Source organism: Sorghum bicolor, chromosome 8, assembly GCF_000003195.3.
Source record: "Sorghum bicolor cultivar BTx623 chromosome 8, Sorghum_bicolor_NCBIv3, whole genome shotgun sequence".
Classification (NCBI taxonomy): Eukaryota; Viridiplantae; Streptophyta; class Magnoliopsida; order Poales; family Poaceae; genus Sorghum; species Sorghum bicolor.
Genome location: NC_012877.2, coordinates 56,788,288 through 56,812,516, shown reverse-complemented (window position 1 = coordinate 56,812,516; position 24,229 = coordinate 56,788,288). Strand labels below are relative to the sequence as shown.

General features: G+C 41.0%; 1 protein-coding gene across 1 annotated transcript; it reads left to right on the top strand.

Annotated features, from left to right (window-relative positions):
• Positions 14,422-21,482, top strand: LOC8074246 (disease resistance protein RPM1). Its single transcript, XM_021466280.1, has 2 exons — positions 14,422-15,602; positions 19,181-21,482. The coding sequence occupies exons 1-2, from the start codon at positions 14,800-14,802 to the stop codon at positions 21,132-21,134; spliced, it is 2,757 nt and encodes a 918-aa protein (XP_021321955.1). The 5' UTR covers positions 14,422-14,799; the 3' UTR covers positions 21,135-21,482.

The window sequence follows — 24,229 nt, the reverse complement described above, 5'->3', positions numbered from 1 at the left end:
TTGCTACGGGTAAAAATTTTATATCGCATTGTTGTGTAATATTACTACTCAATCCATATATACCAATACCAATGCCACATATCTATAACTCTTATAAAGCAAAATCACACTAGCTATTTCTCTTGACATACAAGGCATCCACTTCAATAGTCTACTATCATTTGCCATTAAAGTTCACTAGTACAATAATTATGATATCCCATCAGCGAGACACAACATCCACTATGAATATAATCTTCACGATGCTAATAAATCTATACATATATTATATCATGTTTCTGCATTACCAACACCATGCATATAGATTCCTCTTTCGGCAACACACGATGAATCCTCCTAGTTATTTATTATTTATGATTCTTACAATTTTATATCACATTGATATATACTACTCAATCCATATATACCAATACCAATGCCACATATTATTTATTGTTTATGATCAAGATTCTTACATACCCTACTATAATTTTTATTTCGTAGTGGTGCTTGAATCGAGATCCTTGGTTACTTGTCCACCTTGGGCAACAGCATGGTCAATGGCATCAAGCTCGCTATTGCATCAGTGGCCACCAACTGTTGCATAGTGTTTTCTTAATTAGCAGCTTGTCATCTTGATTGTTCTTTGACCTTCTTCTTCGGCTGCCTGAGGGCTGTTTTAACATTTTAATTTATTGTCATGGTATAAACCTCTAGAAACTATTCATAATATTTTGTTTTAGCTTTCATTATATATAGGAGCAATGTTGTCTGATGCACTGCTAAATTACAAGATATAGTAGATAGACTGCATAAAAGTGAGAAGATATACCAAATAACTTTCACTACGGCAGCCAGGTGCTTTGCCGAGTGCCACATTCGGCAAAGGGGTCTCGGCACTCTCGGCAGAGCCCTATTCGGCAAAGGGCTCCTTTGTCAAGTGCCGAACGTCAAACACTTAGTAAATATATAAACAAAAAACAAGAAAAAATAGAAAATTTTTTCAGAGAAGGCCCCCAACAACCAGTGTGCGCCCGTATCCATCGAAGTCGCAAATCATCATGGTAATTATTTGCACAAATTTTGCAGCTTTACGGACCAGCAACCAGTGTGCAAGTCATCATGGTAATTATTTGCGCAAATTTTGCAGCTTTGCGGCCAATGGGATTTGAACCCGTGACCTCCCTCTCACATGTATCCCTTTCTAACTACTACACCACACTATCACTTGTGTTTGTAGGCATTTCAGTTTCTCATATATTATACCAAATCATGTGTGATTTAATTATTTGAGAACCTAAATGATTTCAAATTAAAAAGTTGTCAACTACAAATTTTCATTAATGGAGTTTCTCCATCCAAGATTGTATACAAAATTTGAATTTCTAATTTAAGAAATTCAAACATAGTTTTTGCATGACAAGATGATTTCAAATCAAAAAGTTGTCAACTATAAAGTTTCAAATCTTTTGATATCTACAATTTTCATTAAGGGAGTTTCTCCATGCAAGATCGTTTACAAAATTTGAATTTCAAATTTGAGAAATTCAAACGTAGTTTTGCATAACAAGATGATTTCAAATCAAAAAGTTGTCAACTATTAAAGTTTCATAACTTTTTGAGAACTACAATTTTTATTAAGGGAGTTTCTCCATCCGAGGTCGTTTACAAAATTTGAATTTTAAATTTGAGAAATTCAAACGTAGTTTTTGCATGACAGATGATTTCAAATCAAAAAAATTATCAACTATAAAGTTTCATAACTTTTCAAGATCTAGAAAGTTTATTTAGGAATTTTTTTTCATCCGAGGTCGTTTGAAAAATTCAAAATTTAAAATTTTCAAATAAAGACGCAGTTTTGCATGACAAGATGAACTCAAATGAAAAAGTTTTCAAATATAAAATTTCATAACTTCTTATGATCTACAAAGTTTATTTTGGTTGTTTTATCATTTATTCATCCGATATGATGATTCTAATATTTTTCACAAATCTTATATATCTTTCTTGTAGTTTCATGAACTAGAAGAGAGATATATAAATTTGTGAATAAATTTATTTTTACTTTGTCAAATAAAGAAATGACCAAAATAGAGGTTGTAGATCTTTAAAAGTTATACAACTTTGTAGTTGAAAACATTTTGATTTGAATTAATTTAGGGCTTTAAAATTTGATTTGAAATTTTCTTTGCCGAGTGTTTTCGTTTGACACTCGGCAGAGAAGGGTTTTGCCGAGTGTCAGAAAATACACTCGGCAAAGAGGCACTTGGCAAAGAAGCCTCTTTGCCGAGTATTTTTTTTGCCGAGTGTTTTTTGCTTGACACTTGGTAAAGAGCTTCTTTGCATAGTGCGTGAAAAAAACACTCAGGCAAACCTAGGTAAGAGGTTGTCTGCCGTTGTGTTTACTTAGATAGAAATAAAGATATCTAAAGTTCCACATCACATAGCAAGATAAAAATCATTACTCCCTATATTATCCAGTACCTCAGATATCAGAAGGAGCTCAGTAAATCTATCTAAACTGAATCACAAATTTTGGCTCCAGAGCAATATCCATCCCTGTAGGATATCTGTTGCTGTGCGATGTCCTGAAAAGAGCATTGCACATGAGTTGAGATTAAACTGTAGAACCCTATTTTCTGTCAATGAAGATGAGATTGGACCAACTAAAAATGCAAAGGTAGGCTGATAAGCTCACAAAAATATATATATGAAAAAATCATTAACATCTATCTCCAAGCACTTCCGCCCTGAAAAAAGCTTTTTAATGCAGATGCAATTTTCTTTCAAATGCCTGAGTGAAGGTGTGCAACCACTGAAAGGTAGTGACCATGAAAACCAAGAACATATACTGAAAGAAATTGCAATGAATTTATCAAGTACAACTTAGATTCCATCAAACACCTAAAGTGCAAGCAGTAGCAGCACAGAGCAGCAAGCACAGGAAAATCGCATCCAACATGACCAAACTGACCAAGTGACCAGGAGCAAGTACCAGAAAATCACATCTAGGCCTTGTTTAGTTCTAAAAAAATTTTTTCAGATTCCCCGTCACATCGAATCTTTAGACACATGCATGAAGTATTAAATATAGACAAAAATAAAAACTAATTGCACAGTTTGGTCGGAATTGACGAGATGAATCTTTTGAGCCTAGTTAGTCCATGATTGGACAATATTTGTCAAATACAAACGAAAATACAAACTAAAAATTTGCCAGGGCTGTCTCAACGGTTTCTAAGGCCCTTACAACAACTCCAACAGTTTTGCAAATTTTATTTGGCAAATGTTGTTATTTGTCAACTCCCAAAACAATACAGGGAGGAAACAAAAAGGACATTTTCAAGTGTTTGACAATTTTGACTTGGCAAAACAAAATTCTACTAGTTCTGAAGATCAACGAAGAAGCATCAAGTTATCAGCTTGCTATAAAAGCACGCGCATGCAGAATGCCAAGCCTATTCTAGGTGTGCATAAATGCCAAGAAAGGAGAAGAATTTGCCAAATTGCTATAAATACCAAACCCAATTGCCAAACTGTTGGATAGGAGATTTTGAGAGTTTTAGCAAAAAACGAGAATGTCAAACCTATTTGAAAAACTGTTGGAGTTGCTAGATAAGCAAAATATTAAGGGCCCGGCAATCTAATATTTGAATATGACAATTATAAGAGGTATCTTGCAACATATATTTAGTTCATAAAAAATGATGACAGTACATCAAGCTAAAAGAATAGTAAAATAACTATTATGCATGGTTACCACAAATAAAACTATAGTGCTTCAATACTTTTAAAAAAAATGTCTTCGGAGATTTCTTGATGTAAAATTTTCAAGAACAATAGGATCAATTTTATACAAAATTTCCTTGTGAATGCTGCATATAACCAAGCCATTGAATTAATCTTTTTGTAGTATATAATTGACCTCAAACAATTTTTCAATAGCTTTAATTTAGAGAAGTTTCTTTGGGCTGATGCAACTGCCGTAGGAATGTACTCCCTCCATCACAAATTGTAAGTTATTCCATAAATCTTGGAGAGTCAAAGCATCTCAAGTTTGACCAAAATTATAGAAAAAATTACAAGATTTTGTGGCATCAAATAGATATACTATAAAAATATAATTAATAAAGAACCTATTGTTACTTAGTTGATATCATAAATATTATTATACTACCATATAAATTTGGTCAAACTTGAAATGTTTTGACTCTTTAAGATTCTTGGAATGACTTACAATTTGGATGAAGGGAGTGTTAAATTAGAAATTCGCCAAGCTCTATGCCTGTAACCGATAAACTAAACTACAATCAGTCAATCACTTATTCACTTACGGAGTTAATTAGCTGCCCGCTGCCGCCCACTTGCCTCTGGTCAGATTGAGAATTCACGGGGAACGCCGGCGCCGGAATGGCCGCAGAGGCTTTAGTCGTCGTGCAGACATGCGCAATGCGAATAGGAAGGGTCGTAGCGGCGCAACTCCAGAGGGCTCCTCGACTAAGCGTGAATGAATAGGAAGCGCATGATCAAATGGACCTAAACAGTGACCGTACGAGCCATTGGTTATGAATACCTGTACGACAGAGGGATATATGCTCATGGGCACCCGGCTCCACATGGGCCTCTGGCCGTCGCACAATCTGCCCTCCTCTATGAGACAGGCCTGGCTGTAGCCACAGTAGTACGGCTGTAGGGTTGACATAGCGGAATAGAGGAAGGTGAATAGTCTTTTACACTTATCACGTTGACTAACTAAAATAAGTGCAGAATTAAAACTATCGGTCTAGCCAAGACTACACCTCACTACCTAAGTTCTCAAACACCTTCTAAAGATCCTAGGCAACAAATGTGTTGGGCTATCCAGTGCTAACCTAACCAATTCTATCTTGCAAGATCACACAAACTTATGCAACTAGTATTTCAAGCAAACTAGGAAACACCTACACAATCTAGTGATGCAAAGCAAACAAAGCCTAAGCTCGCTAGCAATGCTCAACAACAAGGCAACCAATACCAAATTATAGAGTGCAAATCACTTAGCTATACAAACTAAGCAATGTGACCAGCAAAGTTACTAAAACAAAATTGGCCACGTACAGAGCTACTTCTAGCTACACAAGTTAGAAGGAAACTAGCAAGCTACACAAGCTAAACTCGTTAATAGAGCAACTACACAAGAACTATATATGAAAGTAAATACAAGCTTGTGTATCATAAGATCAAACCACCAAGAAGATGACGAAGACAATGTTGACACGGTGATTTTTCTCCCGAGGTTCACTTGGTTGCAACCAAGCTAAATTCTTGTTGTAGTCACATAAAAAGCTAAGTCCTTGTTATGTCGACCGATCACTTGGTGGTTCAGTGGCTAAGAGGTGTTATATGAACCTTGTCCACACGTTGGACACCGCAAGAACCCCATAAACCAAGTGAGGGTAGTTCAATGACACACTTAACTAGTGTTGCTCTTCGTGGCTCCCATGGGGTAAGCATGGTGTTCCTCGCAAATCCTTCTTCGGAGCACCGCATAATCTTTGTTGACGGTCCTTAAGTATCAAATTTAATTATCAAATAAATAAAGAAAAGGATCTAAATGAAATCAACATCTAGACTTAGGGTTTTATCTGACAGAATTCCACGAGTTTTGGTGTTTGTCTAATTCTGCAGGGGGTTATCAGGAAATAAGGAAGAAAGGCCCACACGTCGGGATTACGTAAAGATATTAACGTGCTGCGCAATTATCTTACATCTAGAAGACTCCAGAAGCCACGAGACCGAAGCGGAGGCGAAACGGGGCCAGAGGCAGGGCGCCCGCCCTGTTCCCCTGGGCGCCCGCCCTCTCCAGGAGTCCAATCAGGACTCTGCTTCGCGGGAGATCTCCACCGACCTAAAGGATGAATCTAAACCATACAATCTATGTCGGTTTGATCCAAGGGCCCATATTCACTTGAAGGGACTATAAAACCAGACCCCCTGGCCCCTGGAGGAGAGAGCCTCTCAACCCTAATTCATTGTTCCATCAAGGTAGAAGAAGCCTCTGATCAAGATTAGAGCCACCACATCAATTAGATATCTAGATTAGCATAGCTACATAGGATTAGAACTAGAAGGAGTCAATCTTCGATTGGTTTCCGGATCTGTCAGGAGGATTCTTGGTAATTCTCTAATTGTGCTTCTAATTACTTTCTAATTATCTTTGTTCTTCAATATTATGAATATGACTTTGTTCTACTTCAATATATTGTTTATGACTTTGCTCTACTTGCTTATATTCAAGATTATATTGTTCTTAGTTTATCATAGTTATGTACTTGGCTTAGTTAGATTAGATCTATATACATGCTTAGGATCGTATAGCGTTTATCCATCGGATCTATGGGTAAATGATAGATATTGTGTAGGCGTGGTGCTTATACCGTATTTATCTGCGATTGTACCCAATATGCCAGATCGTGGGGTGGTTCGTGATAGTGACAGCTTCATTGATTCTTATATAGTCCCCCTCTCGTGTATTGGGCTGGCAGAGCAACATTATTACAGGGGAGTGATTGCTATGTTTCTCATATTCCTTGCTAATATCACTATGCATGGGCGTAGTCTTGTCTCACAATGATTGCTAAGTATGCTTGCACTAACTATGATAATGCTAGACTATATAGTTGAGAATAACTTAGGGAATATTCTTGTAGTTCGTTCTAATACCATGCTAATGACTTTCTAGAGTATCTAATTGAGGTGCTTATCATATTTAATATGTGGCTAGATCAGATCAGTTATCCTTGTCACTGTTATTATTTCATATATCTTTTATGTGACACTTATCCCTGTATGAAGAGTTAGATATAATGTTCTCAATTATACTTGCAATGATAGATGCTCAATCTCATATTCTATTCTGTAATCAATAGTGATGATTGTTAATCCCTTCCCAGTGGTAAAAATATAAATAACGATACCTGGAATACTTCCCGGTTAAAATGCTACATCGGTATTAATCTGTGCGCTTGCAGATCCCATTTATTATTTATTTAGAAGAGCAATTGCATATTTCAATACCGCGTCTCTTATATCATGCTGGGGATGACAACTTGGCTTAAGTGGTGTGAGAGATAAGTTTGGCATTTTTGGCACCGTTACTAGATTTAGAGAACTTAGTCTACTTTTGGTAATGATGTTAATAATACCCAACAATCTTCTTGCGTGCTTGACGACGGAGAACTCGCCACCAAGCATATCTTGGAGGTGGCAACCTCCAAAAGTAACAAGCACCACCGGTGTTGACATCTCTAGTGTTACTTAAAGGCTAAGTCATCCCCGCATAACGCCAAAAATGTTGGTACTAATAAACGCAAATGCTCTTCTAAAATAAATATGAAATAAGATATCCACAAGCGCACAGATAATACCGATATAGCATTTTAACCAGAAGTAATTAAGGTATCGTTATTTATATTTTTACCCATGGGAAGGGATGACTAAGGATAATGAGCATCAGTCACATGTGATAATGGAGAGTTTAACCATGTCTTTATTTATCTTTTCATACAGGGTAAGTCACAAGACAGATAGATATAATGAATAATAAATGATAAGCGAATAGCCATATAATAAATGATAAACATATGAATAGAGTACTTCAGTCTACAACACTAGCATGATATTAGGACGATCTACGAGGATAAATCCCATGTTATTCTAATTATAAGTCAAAGCATATGATTATTAGTGAAATTACACCTAGCAATCATGGCAAGACTGGTTTATATCTACGCATCGAGAGATTACTAAGGAAGATCAAGAACAGAGCTATCTTTTTCTCATAATTAAGTTCTACACGGTCTACACTCGGGAGTGAACTATATAAGACTCAACGGGAGTGTCACATCTGTTGACGGTCGATAACGTCAACTTTTATTAGAACTTTAAACCCGAAGGAGAACATGAAAACACACTAGTCTAGGGTTTAAACTGACAATTTCCACAAGTTTTGCATATTATGTATTTTCCAGGGTCTATTTATAGAAAAGCTGAAAAGAGGGGGTTCAAGTGCAAAATAAATACGAAACTTATCCGCCATGAAAGACATCGCGAACGAGACGTGGGAAGACTCTGTAAGACACCCGATGAGCTGGGGTCCACAGGCCGCCAGGAGGGGCCGGCCGGCCCCACCCTAGCGCCGGCCGGCGCCCCACTGCTAGGGTTTTGGCCCCCCTTCTGGAAGCTTCCTCCACCGCCTCCGAGGAGTCATCTTGGCCCTTGGTTATGTCGGTTTGATCGTGCGGCGCTCGTCAATCCCACCGAGTTATAAATAAAGGGGCAGACCCCCCTTCCTAAGGCTTCAAGTCATTTGGAGATCAATCCATCAAGAGCCTTCCCTAGTTCATCAGAGCCTCTCTAGTTCATAGTTTTAGCCGAGTTTGATTAAAAGTAGAATAGTTCTAGTTCTTCAACGGGATCCGGATGGTGCCCCCCTGGCGTCTGTCTGGAGCGCGGAGTTCAGTATAGTTCTAGTACCTTTCTCTTATTGTATTCAATATTATGATTCAGGCAACATTGTTCTTAATCTCTTATATATTCTTAATTGCAGTAGCCATTGTATACTTTTATTATATATCTAGGATAGTTGGTTTGATCTTATTGAATTCATGTAATTGCTCGTATAGAATTTACCTAATCAATTGTTGGGTAGATGGTAGACAATATGTAGACGTGGTGTCTAGATATCTCGTTTATCTGCGAGAGCACCCTGACGTGCCGGGACGTGTGGTAGACCGCGTAGGTGACAGTTACGTTGGATCCTCTGTAGTCTACCCTCCGTACGTAGGACTAGCTTGGGCGCGGTCGCGAAGGAGATGACCCTTGTGTCTTAATACCCTCATTAGTTGATGCCTCTTTACATGTGATTATGATATAGGGTTGACTTAACAATGATTTCTAGATGTAATTGTACTAATTAGAGTTATTCATTGATGTAGTTATAGAATTACCTTAGTATTTATTCCTGAGTTTATCCATTGGCTAGCTATTACTATTACTAGAAGAGCTCTGATATTTATCTATTTATGATGACTGATCATTATTTATCTTATATCTTTTATCAAGTGACTTATCCCTGTTATGAGTAGGATTCTAGTTCGGGTTTATCGTTCACACCAATAGTATAAGTTATATTAATAAGTCCTACATATAGACCTTCCCTGTGGATACGATATTTAAAACCCTCCGGGTAAAATGTGACATTGGTACGATATATGTGTGCTTGCGGATAATCTTACTTAAATATTATTTAAAAGGAGTGCAGTTAATTTATACCAACAACATCCGCAAACTATCGACCCAAAATATAGGGTGCAATCGCATATGAATATGGTATAGGCACCACGCCTATACAATATCTACTACTCACCCATGAATTCAACCAGTGAGAGCAATATGATCCTATGTTTGAATATAAAACTAATCCAACTATGCCAAGCATATAATCAAAGTAGACTAAGAATTAGAATTGATAATATAAGCAAATAGAGCAAAGTCATATCCAATATAGTAGAATAAACCAAAGTCATCTTCATAGTAGCATGAACAATATGAATAATATAAGAACGAATATATAAAATAGGAGAGATCGCAAGGATTTACCGAGCAATACTCTTAATAGATCAAGACATTGAGTAGATGCCCGCCTCCTTACCGGCTGGCTCAGTCCTTCGGAGGTGCTCATAGGGGTAGGATTTGCGTACATGTGTTTATAGGGGTGATTGTGGCTACGTTGTTATACTATACAATTCTAAAAAAAGTTTCTGCCAAACTTCAAAATGAATGCTTCAATTTCATGCTATACCATGTGATTTTGACAAAGATTGCTGCTGCATTGATCATGTTGTCATCTATTGACCGATCCACTCTTTTATCATAGTGGAGCAAGAGAACCAACATGTCATCTTTAGAAAAGGGAATATGTTAATATCCCAACTTCTATATCAACGATAAATATAGTTATTCCTTATTACACCACAACACTTCAAAACCATGCAAACTCAATTACAAGGCACACACACCATGGTTTTCGAACCTAGTTGCCCCATCAAAGATAAAAGTGCCACACACACATCCTTTAGCTGCTAGTCAAATCGAACGCCTCCTCATGTTGAAAATAGCCACCACAATACGAGATCGTCAGCCGCCATATATTACGCATGGATACCAATTTCGATAACTAGGTGACCTATGAATGTACAGGTCAGATGTTCTACTTTTGTGTGTGTGCGTTCTCTTAATCCTTATCGATTTTCATTTATAGCTTATATCCATAGTAACATTGCTATGATTCTCATTCGGCCTCTCATATAGCTACAAAATATGATTGATCAAGGACTAAAATCGTGAAAGTAAAAAGCTACTATAAAATTCTTGAAGTTCCCAGCTATATATAGAGTTGTACATGATCATCCAATGCTATTCTAGTTTTGGATTAGGGTTGTACCAAGTTTGTAAAGAATTTGGCTAAATGAATGAGACATGTTGTATCTAAATTTCTTTACATTTTGTCAATTACTAAAGTTAATTTACTAATATCCTAATCTTGTTCTTTTTGTTGAGTAGGTGAACAAATTTTGAGTGGTGGGAGGCTGAGCTCCCGTACTTTTTCTACTAACGAACAGGCTCAGAATCAAGCAAAGACACAGAAGAGATCATGATAGGATGTACTGCTAGGAAGCCTGCAAGTGTTGCATAGATGTTATGAAGTCTTGTGTTGCTGCAAGTTTTAAAAAGTTGTGAAATAATAAGTGAGCTATACACTGGTTTATGATTTTAGCTACTATATATTTGAATGGTTTGTCAATTCATTGAATGATTGATTATAATTAATGATGTTTTATTAAGCCATAAATCAAATACTACTAGGGTTGCAATACAAAAATGTGATCTATGGCAATGAATTCACTTGGGTGGCAATACGCATTATGGCAACAAATAAAATTGTGTGGGAAATGGTACTATTGCCATGGCCTAGTGGTCGTGGAAATAACACCTTTGGCAATTAAAATCTAGCGTGACAATAAATATTGCAACGATGTTGTTCATGACAAATGTCTCTATTGCTACGCTATCAATCATTGCATGTATCACCTCTCTTGCTACGAAGATGGGCGTGGCAAGTGCTTATATTGTCACGACCGTGAATGTTGCGATAACGTCCTATTGGCATGCTTGGGAACAGACAACTATGGTTGCAAGAAGCCCAAACAGTTGCAACACTAAATTAGCAATGGTGGTAATACCTTATTGTAATGTGACTTTTTGTAATTATTGGCAACGAACGCGATTTGGTTGTAGCATCATCTACCTTATGCTACCAAATTAGACCTATTGCAATGTTTTCTCGTCGTTGTGCAATGGTTAGAAGTTAATCTACGTACATATATGTACCTAAATTAACAAACAATGGATGAACATGCACACATGTGAGGCGCACTGTCTTGACATTGTAAACATCTCGAGTATCACTTAATTGATCCTGAGGATAAAATATATAGTACAAATCCTGATCCGTAGTAGGCAATTAGACAAATCGCACCACCTGTAATTAAATTAACAAACAGTGGTTGAACATGCACAAATGCATGTGAGACGCACTGTACTTTATTTGCGTAGTAGACGATAAAGGAAAAGCATACAGCGTGTCTCGAGTATATCACTTAATTAACCCACCGAGGATATAAATAATAAAATAAAGTAGAACAAACCTTGATCCACACTAGGCAATTAGACAAATCGCGCCACCTCTAGACAGCAAGAATCACGCCACGCAAGTAGAGGATTATGTTAGCACAAAAGAGCTGTACTGGTAACAGTATTATATTATTATGTCCAAGTGGTCATCCGTCTGGGCTGGAAGCAAATTGAAGCCGGGTGTGGGTCACTACTAGAAACTCGTATATTTCTGTGTATGCAAAAACCCACAAACCCGTCAGAAAAATACTTATTGTTCTGTGTGTACCAAAAAAATACACAAAAAAATCAGCAGACATAGAAGTATTCGAGTTTCCAATAGTGGGTGTGAAATGGTAAAAAATAAACAATTTTCAAGGGTACATTCCCCAGTGAATGAATTAATCTTAAATTATCCATGTGAACAATATCCTTGATGAGTCGACGCAGCTGGTCATCTACCAAACAAAAAAAAAAGGACAGTGCGTCTCACATGCAACCTTCCTACCAAATACCATGCAAGTGAACGCACTAGAGAGGAGGCAGCAGCACTGCAGTTGACTCCAGCTAGGTTTCCAAAGGGGGCCATTGCTAGTTTTGCTCCCCTCCCACTACTCTCCTCACTCAAATTGTAGGCGGGGCGGGTTGTTAATATAACCCGTCCGCTCGCCCCGCAAAATTTGGCTTCGTGGCTATTGCGGACGGGCTGTAATTTTTTCGTCGCCTAGTGACTCCAACCCGTTAAGCCTGTTGGGCGAACGATCAATCTCACAAGAACCCGCAAGAGTGAAGAGTAAATATATACGTTATGTCTTTATTTAGTAATAATAACTTTTGTCACAGGATATGTGTCCTTGTTTTTATATATGTATTTCTTGATGTTGTTATATTTGAGAATGTACAATATATAGATAGCCGGGATATGAAAATTAAAATGATTAGTGCAAAGTTGTATCATCTGTGCGTTGATTAACTGGATATAAATGTTTAACTTATAGATTCTAAATTCTTACAATATATAATGTAGAGAGAGACAGTATCCACATAGTCTCCATGTAATATAGCGGGTCTTGCGGGTTTAGCAGCCTAATCTGTTATGTCCGCGAAAAATTTACCCGCGAAGTTTATAGCTTAGCGGCTGACCGCAAGCCCGCAAATAAACTTTGCGGCAAGCGATGCGGGTTAGCGGACAGCAGCGAATGAGCCTGCCTGCAACCTGACTCCTCACTCCTCAGCCTCACCTTTAATTAAGTCCTCAGCCTCACCTTATCTCACACTACTCGCGAAGCATATTTGGAGTTTCGATTGGGTAAATTATTTATGAAAGGATCAAGATGCTCAATAAAGGTGCGGATTGGTTGAGCTAATCTAAAATTCTCACCGAAAAAATAAGCCTATCATTTAGCCCACTTCACCTATATAGATTTTGCACATAGTTCCAATCCCTATAACAGCTGGCAATTCTATGAATATAAATTACAAAAAAACAAATGTATCATGTCACTCGTAACGTACATACGTAGCTAAATTAACAAATAGTAGTTGAACATGCACACATGTGAGACACCCTGTGTCGACGTTGTAAACGACAAGGTATCTCATTTATAATTTACCCACGAATAAAGTAGTACAAACCTCATGGCTCAGTGTCGACGTTGCAACGCCCGGCTGACCAAGTTGGGCTCAGTGTCTCCCTCCGAGGTTGGTCGGAGTTCGAGTCTTGAGGGACTCACTCTCATGGCTTCGGCCATAGCGACTAAAAGGGAAAAAACTTCTTCGTCTAGTCTATCCCACATCCAAAGTACAAGTTTATAGTCATTTCATCTCACAGAGTTGCGGTGCCATGTAAGGCTAGGGTGGAGTAGAGGTTCAGGCAATTTACTCGATCTACATGAGAAGAGCTTCTTCTAAACTAGAACATCATGGGACCAGGTTGTTTTTTTAGTAGTACAAACTTGATCCACACTAGGCAATTAGACAAATAAATCCCATGTGAGACGAAGCATGGCATGCAAGTAGAGGATTATGTTACACACCTATAAGACCTCTTGTCTCGCACGTAGCTTCCTTTTCAACCCATATGTACACCACATATAACAAAGTCCTGGACGCTTTCCTTTTGAATTCACCCCTGGGGGTCTTTAGTCCTGGGTGGGATACCTTTAGTCCGGTTAGACTAAAAGGTGACCCTTTAAAGATTAGAGGACCTTTAGTTCAGGTTGGTGTTAAAGATTGGAGGAACTAAAGATTGGAGGATCTTTGGTCACCAACCGGGACTAAAGGGTAGCTTTATCCCCACCGGGATAAAAGGGCCTTTGGTGTGTGCCAAATTTAGACCCCAGGATTAAAAGAGCCTTTAGTCCTAAACCTAACACAACCGAGAATAAAGGTGCGAATTGAAAGTCTTTTCTTCGTATACTTCTCTACTACTAGTGTTGTATACTATGTGGGGAGTGTGGGTGTGAAATGCTAAAAAAATGTCAAGCGTTCCTCCAATGAATTAATCTTAAAAAAATAGCTCCTTCCGAGCTATCCTCAACTGAAGCCAGTAAGAGATTTGTTAGCTGCAATGCGTGGGCTAGTAGTTCAAGAGTAATTTCAGTCTGGAGCGCGAGTCGACGCAGCTGCTGGTCATCTACCAAACAAAAAAGAAGGACAGTGCGTCTCACATGCAACCTTCCTACCAAATACCATGCAAGTGAACGCACTAATAAACTAGAGAGGAGGCAACAGCACTGCAGCTGGCTCCAGCTAGGTTTTCAAAGGGGCCATCGCTATCTTGCTCCCCTTCCACGAAGCTCCTCACTTTCCTCAATCCTCACCTTCTCTCCCACTATCTCACACCGTACCAGATCCACCGCTGCCAGCAGGCCACGATTAGCTTCTCCTCTCTTTCCCTTCCCCATAGCCAGAATCATCGAGTCTTCTCCAGCCAGATCGAGCTCCTGTAGTTAGAGAACACGGAACATCATGCCTCTCCGTTGGCCGCTCCTAATGGAGGCGACCTGAACTTCGGGTATGTAGCTCTAGATCTGGAGGTGCGCGCGCGCACACACACACACACAAAGAGATAGAGAGAGAGAGAGAGAGAGAGAGAGAGAGAGCAATATGGCTGGTGCTATAGTGAGTGCTTCAACGGGTGTGATAAGTGCCCTGCTTCCCAAGCTCTCCATGTTCATAGAGCAGGAGTACAAGCTTCAGAAAGGAGTGAAGAGCAACATCGCCTTTCTAGTGGCTGAGCTGAGCAGCATGCACACCCTGCTTGTCAAGCTGGCCAGCAACGAGGAGAGGCTGGATGTGCAGCTCAAGGATTGGAGGAACAAGGTGCGTGAGCTCAGCTATGATATCGAAGACTGCATCGACCGCTTCATGCACAAGATGAGCAAAGAAGATGCTGGAGTCAACCTTCTAAAGAAGACAATAAGTATGATTGAAAAGATATGGGCACGCCACAAGATTGCTAACCTAATTGATGAACTCAAGGCTCGAGTTAAGGAAGAAGGTCATCGCCGCAAGAGGTACAAGTATGATGACCAGGCTGCTAATTTTAGCCAGGTCATTCAAATTGATCCTCGGCTGCCAGCACTGTATGTGGAAGCACGTAGACTTGTTGGGATTGATGGTCCAAGGGAGAAGATCATCGAGTTTATGGAGAATGATGACAATGGACATCAACTCAAAGTTGTATCTATCGTGGGTTTTGGAGGTCTTGGCAAGACAACTCTTGCGAACCAAGTTTACCACAAAACCAAAGGTCAATTTGATTGTTCATGTTTTGTACCGGTCTCACGGAATCCTAATGTTGCCAAGATACTGGCTAATATGCTCAAAGACCTAGAGAGTCCTTTCGACCCATCACATGATGAGCGCCAACTCATAGACAAGCTTAGAGCGTTCTTACAAGATAAGAGGTATGTGTAAAAAAATAACATTTTATATTTCTTTTGTCGTTTGCCCTTATTTGTGTATATTTATGTATATGCTTATGTTTAGTTGATCAAAAATTCTTTATGATATACTAGTAGTCACCATTTTTAAGACAGTAGAAATATATGTCTTGAGCTTATAAATCTTCCTATTCACACGTCAGTTTAGTCAGTTCATACAAGATAATAACATCCAGTACAACCTGGGGCTTGCATGCTACAATTTACTGTAGTAGTTCTTGTGTTTTTTAGGAGGGGTAATTCTAATACACTCTCTGGTCAATAGATATATGATATATGTCTTTACTTGTGTTTTTTCGAGACCTGATTTTTACCATAGTTTTTCAATAATATAACTATAATGTTATTATGTGATTTTTAAATAGTTGTTCAAGACAAATATATTCATATCATTTTTATGTCTCCAAACTAAATATTTTGAGAGGTATCAAGGCACTCCGAATGCTATTACTAGGATAATCTCCATGCCATTTTATATGGTGCCATGTAGGATATTTTGCTAGTGTGGCAACAACATTAAATAGAAGAGAAATGAAAGATGATTGGGGAGAGAGACAGAGAGGACAAATTAAGATGATCAGAGGAGTTTATTTTGTATCCATAATTAGACATTGTGCATCGGGGAGAGATGGCATATTTGAGGTATAGTTTGTTAGGTGGTCTAACAAGCATGGCACAGGGGTGCCTTGGGGGCGACGGCTATAATGGAACAAGGCGGCGGCGTGCTAAGGTAGGGGATGGGCGTTGACGGTGTGGGGAGGGAGAGGGGAAGGGGCGGTGGCACTTGAGAGAGAGAGAGAGAGAGAGAGAGAGAGCAGACCTTTCAACTATTCTATTCTTGATCTAAACGGTTACATTTCATCCTCCTGGTATTTATAGTCCCACGGAGACTGGGCCCCTAATCAATCTCAAGAGATCCTCATAGGATTTGGATTCCCCTTTCCTAACAATCTTAAACATGATTCCTTAACTAATCAACTCTTTATAAATTAGGGCTTGGGGTAAGGAGCGCTCGACACCTCTTGGGCCGTCGTTGGCCCATTTATTCCACCATGAGAATTAGCATGTGTTGGACGTGTAACATCACTATCCCTTCTCCGATCAGTATGTCCTCGCATTGAAACATTCGCCATGTGCTCGAGTTGGTCATCAGTTGTCTGGTGCCCTAGGGTATCTCCATTAGTTGGACAATTACTTGTCCAAGTGCACCGTAGTCCTGCCCACTGTCGTTGTGCTTGGTAGCAAAGATGAAGGAGTAGTGGCAGAAATCGAAGTAGCTCGAGATGATGTAGTCGTAAGTCGTTCCTGTCAAGGGCCATGTGCGTAGAATGCATCGGCCATGGCAGTGCGAGGTAGAAACTCTATGAAGTGAAGCGTTTGCATGACCCAAGGAGGTCGTGGAAATGAGTTTGCATATGCCACTTTAATAGTGCCTTGGAGACACCTACACACTGTAGTTGGCACTTGAGATGTCAGAATTGTGTCGTAGTTTCACATGGAACCAAAGAGTGTATCCCCTGTGGTGTCATATTCCAGAGATATGAGTGGGCAACCACTCTCCTAGTGTATGGTGATGTTGTCGTCATGGATGTGGAGATGAATAGCTAGCCATTGTTGTTAGAGAACACAACCATCACTAACGGTAAAGGATGTGTTGGCCATGTTTCCAGTAGCAGGATGCTTAATGTAAACACTTGTATTGTCGAGTCAAAGGTTGCTGAATGAAAGCCAATTGCAAGGAGGTTTGAAGTTATCATACCAAGGGACTCCTAGGCGTCCTAAAGTAGTGGTGATGAAGCCAAGACATAGAGGCAGTTGACTTAGTAGATGACGCCATCTCTAAGCTTCCAAGCTAGGTCTGCTACTTGACCCACGATGGTGCCATAGATGATCTGGAAGCTCACATTCGTCCCCACTAGCCATGTAGAGCTAAACGAGGATGTCGCTAATGTTGATGGAGTGTGGAGCATACTTGGATGTGCTTGTTGCCTTAGAGTGGGGAACTTGTGGACGGGTTGATGATGCTGGTTGGGTTTGTTGTATCCGACCATTCATGAGGTTGGCAAAGGAGGTGTAGCCGTGCTGGGGCATGTGTGCCTAAGGTGTGGTGTCAGTGTAGATTGAAGGGGTTTGGGTTCCCTTTCTTCCTAGATTTCTCGGTGGTGTTGCTGGGGTGGAACCAGAGTCAGTGTAGCGATAACGTGGATAACTACTATGTCATCTAGGCCATGGGCGAGGTCGATGGCTGTCTCTATAGAGCATGGGTGATAGCATGCCACTGCTTCCTATAGCTAGGGTTGTAGGCTGTGGATGAAGAGGCTGACTTGATGTTGTTTGCTATCGAGGTTGATGCTATGGACGAAGAGGCTGAATTGGTGTTGTTTTCTATCGAGGTTGGTGTGCGAACGTAGGAGATGAAGTTGTTGATGTAGTCATTCATGTGGCTGGTATGACAAGGTGGTGCTAAGTCACTGTCGATGTCACGGTTGGGGCTGAAGTTGCATGTGATGTTGTTAGTGAAACACGTGCATTCGGTCATGGGTGCCTCTGCTGTGACATGCATATACCAACGTTTTGCATTGCATGTCAAATGAAAAGCCATGAACCAAGTTTGTTGTTCTTCTGTTAGATGTCATAGGTTTGCAAGCTACTCCATGCATGCCAGCCATAGTGTTTGATACCCCAAGCTATGATATGTTGGAGCGGTGAGTCTAGTCATGACAGGGGGATGTTGTGTAGATGTCGGTGGTGCAGATGGAGGTACAAGTTGAATGGCGTGTGGAACCTGTCGCTAGGTGGTCGGTTGTTGTTGTAGTGGCGCCTCCAATGGTAGGGTAGCCATTGGTCCTGGTACCTCTAACGTGACCATCGGTGAACCTATAGGTGCAGGTCGGGTCACCTGTGATGTCCGTGAAGTCATTAGTGGAGTAGCAAAGTGAAGCTCCTGAGATGGGGATCCTTGCACCGGTTGTACGACCGTTGCCAGGAATAAGGTGTTGGCGGCCTTGTTTGTGATCTATGGAGTGTAGGGAGAGTTGGGTTCCTCGAGTTTGCTCTAGAGGTAGGATTTATTAGCGGCAATCATGGCACGCTTTGTCTTAGCAGCGAGCTCCTCCATGGCTGCCTCATGGTTGACCCGTGTCTGTTCATCGATGATGTTTGCTCTCTAGATCTGAACTTGTTCGATGTCATGGAGGCAGGTGTTAAGGTCAATGACCTATTGATAAATATCATCAAACTTGACATGGAGATTGGCGGAGAACTCCTCAAAGAACTTCTTCATGGTGATGTTGGTGGAGGCCATGGATTCCCGAAGGATCTAGTTTGTATTCGGATACTAGTGTAACAAGCGTGACACGGGGAGAGGGGTGGCAGCTATGGTGGAGGAAGGCAGCGGCGGCGTGCTAGGGTAGGGGCTGGGTGGTGGCGCAGTGAGGGAGAGGGGAAGGAGGAGCAGCACTAGAAGAGATAAGGGCCTTTTGGCTATTCTATTCTTGATATAAACGGTTACATCCTCCTAATATCTTCCAAAATATGTGTAGGTACTTTGTCGTCGTCGATGATATTTGGAGCACCCAAGCATGGGAACTTGTCAAATCTGCCCTACCTGAGAACAATCTAAACAGCAGAATAATTACAACCACAAGAATTACCGATGTCGCCACATCATGTTGCTCAAGTTTAGCAGGATATGTCCACAACATTCAACCTCTAAGCGACCAGCAATCCCAGCAACTATTTTCCAAGAGGGTTTTTGGCGATACATCTGAATGCCCTCCTTACTTGCAGGAAATTTCTCATAGAATCCTTGAGAAGTGCCATGGTTTGCCACTAGCTATTATCACTATTGCAAGCCTACTGGCTGGTAAATCCAACAAGGATCAGTGGGAGCAAGTGTACAATTCTATCAACTCTGCTTTTAGTCACCAAGGGATGAGAGACATACTTCTTCTTAGCTATTATGATCTCCCATGTAATCTGAAGACTTGCTTGCTATATCTTAGTATGTATCCAGAGGATCACAGGATTGATAGAGAGGAGCTAACATGGAGATGGATAGCTGAAGGGTTCATCACAGAAGTCAGGGGTCAATCAGTGGAGCAAACTGCTGAGAGTTACTTCAATGAGCTTGTAAACAGAAGCTTGATCCAACCAATAAACATTCAGTATGACGGAAAGGCTGAAGCTTGTCGAGTGCATGATATAGTACTTGAGCTTATCGTATCTCTGTCAGCCGAGGAGAATTTTGCCTGCATAGTGGAAGAGAAGAGCTATAGTGGTAGTGGTCACAAGATTCGTAGGCTCTCAGTACAAACCGAACATGTGGGAGATGAAGTGATGAAGAAGATTATGGATAAGTTATCTCAGGTTCGTTCGATTAGCTTTTATGGATTGCAAGAGCAGCCAATTTCTCATCTGCAAGAGTTGCATCATCTGAGAGTACTGTATTTTTATTATGATGTCGGCTGTAACCAACACATTAAATGTATAGGAAGCCTTTTCCAGCTAAAATGTTTGATCATCAGTTCTTACGATGTTACTGAGCTTCCAGAGGACATTGGAAACATGCGGAACCTGCAGACACTAGATATACGTGGCAGTGGTGTTGAAAAGTTGCCACCGTCCATAGGCCATTTGCAAAAATTGGTTCGTCTGCTTGTAGAACCTGAAGTAGAATTGCCCGATGAGATTGGAGATCTACTAGCCTTGCAGGAGTTGTTGTGTGCAGGTATTTTCTCCACAAATTTGTTGGAAGCGCTTAGACAATTGACTAAGCTGAAGACGCTTGACATGGACGTGCCTAACAGAGAACAACTCGGTCGTGATAGGGGAAGGTATGAGGAAGCTTTGAAGTTATCTGTCACTGTTATGGGTAATCATGGGCTCCAATCAGTAAAGATTTATGACTATAATGATTTGCTGAGAGAAGAACATGTTGATTTATTGTGCTCCACTTCTCCATGTCTCCGGAAGCTTGACGTAAAAGGAGACGGTATCGCTCGCTTTCCAAAGCAGGTGGGGTCTCTTGTTAATCTTACCTATCTTGAACTCAAGTTTCTCAGGATTCAACAGGAAGATCTCTGCATCATCGGGGGCATACCTGCTCTACTCATTTGCAAGTTATACGTACTGGATGCCCCTGATGAACGGCTTACCATCAGGAGTCAATTATTCCAGTGCCTTAAAGAGTTTGATTACATCAATATTTGTTACGGAGGTGGCCTGGAGATGCTGTTCTTACAGGAAGCGATGCCCAAGCTCCAAAGGTTATTTCTTAAATTTAGAGCGCAGGAAACAGGGTCCAATATGGGGTTTGAGTTCAGCTTCGAGCACCTTGCAAGCCTCGAGCACATCCAAGTAATAATCTGGCGTGAAGATGCCACCAGGAGCAGGGTGGAGGCTGCAGAAGCTGCCATCAGGGGCGCGGTCAGCAGTCACCCTGGACGTCCCACACTTAACCTGGGGTACGAGAGACAAGGACTAGAGGGACCATAGTAGACGCTCGACAGGTCTGAAATACAGAGTGGATGAGTTGGATTTTCTCACACCAGAATATTAAGTGCAGGAGTTGCAAGGTTTTTGCCATCTCTCATGGTTTGCTAATTTTGTGGCACACTAAATACAACAGTACCGCGATGGTGACAACATCAAGTTTTCCGGCTGGCTGCGTCTTTTTTTGAGTTGGCTATTTCGTCCCTGTTATCCATGGTAGAGTTTTTGTTGAACTTACCATACAAGTGTAATGTTTCTGGCCTGTATTTTCTTTATAAAATGGATTGACTTCTTTATCCTAGTTATTAAAAGGCGGAGTTCATGTCTGTCACTCATGAAACTCGTCCCAAAGGTCATTTGCAAGATCACTCTCTCCCTGTTTTGAAATGTTTTCACCCTGTATGAAGTTTATCAGGGATGGAAGAACTGAATGTGCCAACCCCACCCCACCCCACCCCTGTAAAGAATAGGCAATTATGCTAGAACGGGATAACCCTCTAGGCTCCCGATGCTTTCATTATATAGGGGTACAGGGTTACATCGTGTTACAATAGGAGACATACAACATCTACTCGTATTACAACTCCAACATCTACTCGTATACAACTCATATTCTAACATCCCCCCTCAATCTCAGCCACTAACAAGGTTGAGATTGAACCTAAATTCTTTAAGCTTGGCTGCTGAAATTGGCTTAGTAAAACCATCTGCTATTTGATCATTGGTACTGACAAACTGAATGTCAAGAAGTTTTTGAGCAACTCTCTCTCGAACAAAATGAAAATCAATCTCTATATGTTTCGTCCTTGCATGAAACACAGGATTGGCAGATAGATACTTAGCTCCAATGTTATCGCACCAAAGTCTCGCAACAGGAGAGTGAGGAACACCAATTTCTGTTAGCAGCCTTTGAATCCACATCATCTCTGCAGTAGCATTAGCTAATGACTTATATTCCGCCTCAGTACTAGAGCGAGAAACTGTGGGTTGTTTTCTGGCACTCCAAGACACAAGATTTGGTCCAAAGAAAACAGCAAAACCCCCAGTCGAACGTCTGTCACCAATGTAGACTGAGAACGCCTCAATTTCAAACCCATAGTCAATGTTCCTTTAACATACCGAAGGATCCGTTTTACCGCACTCCAATGAAGAGTTGTGGGCTTATGAAGGAACTGACAGACCTTATTTACAGCAAAAGAAATATCAGGTCTGGTGAGTGTCAAATATTGCAAAGCCCCAACAATACTGCGATACTTAGTAGAATCTTCTTCACCAAGACTAGCCCCTTCGGTGATGCTTAGCTTCTCAGTAACTGAGATGGGAGTATCAACGGCCTAGCAAGTCCACATATTTGCACGCTTAATAACATCAGCAGCATATCTTTGTTGAGAAATAACCAAACTATCAGGGTTGTGGGTGACTTCAATACCAAGAAAATAATGCAAATTGCCAAGATCTTTTAAAGCAAAATCAGACTCAAGATCACGCAGAAGCGCCTTGGTGGCATTAAGAGAGGAGCTAGCAACAATGATGTCGTCGACATAGACAAGAACAAACATAATGACTGAGCCCTTGCTGTAGAAGAACAAAGATGAGTCACCCTTGGATGGTTTGAAGCCAAGCTGAATGAGCTTCCCACAAAGCCGAGCATACCACGCACGAGGTGCTTGTTTAAGACCATAGAGAGCCTTATCCAGTCGACAAACGTAGTGAGGGTGTTGTGAATCTTCATAGCCAGGAGGTTGGCGCATATAGACTTCCTCCTCAAGTACACCATGGAGAAAAGCATTCTGAACATCAAGTTGTCGCAGTGACCATCCATTTGAGACTGCAATCGAAAGAATGAGACGAATCGTAGCGGCTTTAACTACTGGGCTGAAGGTGTCCTCATAATCAATGCCATATCGTTGCTTATATCCCTTAACAACAAGACGAGCCTTATATCTGTCAATCGTGCCATCAGCTCGTCGCTTGACTTTGTAAACCCATTTACTGCCAATGATCTTCTTACCACGAGGAGGAGGAACAAGGTGCCAAGTTTGATTCTTGAGCAAAGCGGTGTACTCGTTGTCCATGGCTGCAACCCAACGTGAATCACCAAGTGCAGCTTTAACAGTAGCAGGTTCAGCTGCATCAATAGTGCTGAGAAGACACCACCGAATTGTTCCATCGGTGTATTGCTTAGGCTTCACAATCCCTCGCTGAAGACGTGTGTCATGCCGGTGCGGAGGATCGGGGACCGGGGGCACATCGACAGACACAGAAGACCCAGGAGACAGATCCCCTGGTGGTGGCGTTGGCGTTCCCAAGTTGACAGCATCAGGTTCATGATCAGCTGCGGCGCGAGGAGAGGAAGGCGCTGCTGCAGCATCATGCGACGAAGTAGCAGCTGCGGGTGTTTGCGCAGATGATTCGGGCTCAGGTGTCGGCGCAGACGATCCGGGCGCAGCCGCAGAGGATCCAGCGCTCCCCGGTGGTGCAGTAGAAGCTGACATGGTGTCGGTGACGGGTGCAGAGGAGGAAGGATCCGGCACCGATCCCAGAGGAGATCCTGTCGCCGACGTAGTACGAGGAGCAGGCGAATCAACACCGATTCCTGCGCCGTTGTTGTCGTGTAGCGCAGAGCCGGAGGAACACATGAAATATGGCCTGTTCTGCGCAATTTCTGTACCATTTGGTGCCGTTTTTTTCCTGGAGACAAGGAACCACCAGAAGAACTCAAGGCAACATTAGCAGGGTCAGTATTAATCAAGCATTGATCATGTACAATAGCATCCCCAAAATCATGAGACAGATTCTTAAGAATATCATGAAGAAGATCAAGTTCCGCACGAAGACGGGCACCAGCATTTTGATGTAATTGCGCAAAGGGATAAACAGATTCATCAAACACAACATCACGAGACACATAGATGCGCTCTGTTTTGGGATCTAGACACTTAAACCCTTTATGAATATTGCTGTACCCTAGAAAAACACATCGTAAGGACCGAAACTGGAGCTTCTTTGTGTTGTAGGGCCTTAAGTTAGGCCAAACAGCACACCCAAAGGTGCGCAGATAGGAATAATCAGGGGAAGAACCTAAAAGTCGGTCATGA

Excerpts from the sequence above, each read along its gene's own strand:
- LOC8074246 (XM_021466280.1), top strand. The coding sequence starts at position 14,800 with ATGGCTGGTGCTATAGTGAGTGCTTCAACGGGTGTGATAAGTGCCCTG. Across the intron at positions 15,603-19,180 it reads GCGTTCTTACAAGATAAGAG|GTACTTTGTCGTCGTCGATG; the intron begins GTATGTGTAAAA and ends AAATATGTGTAG.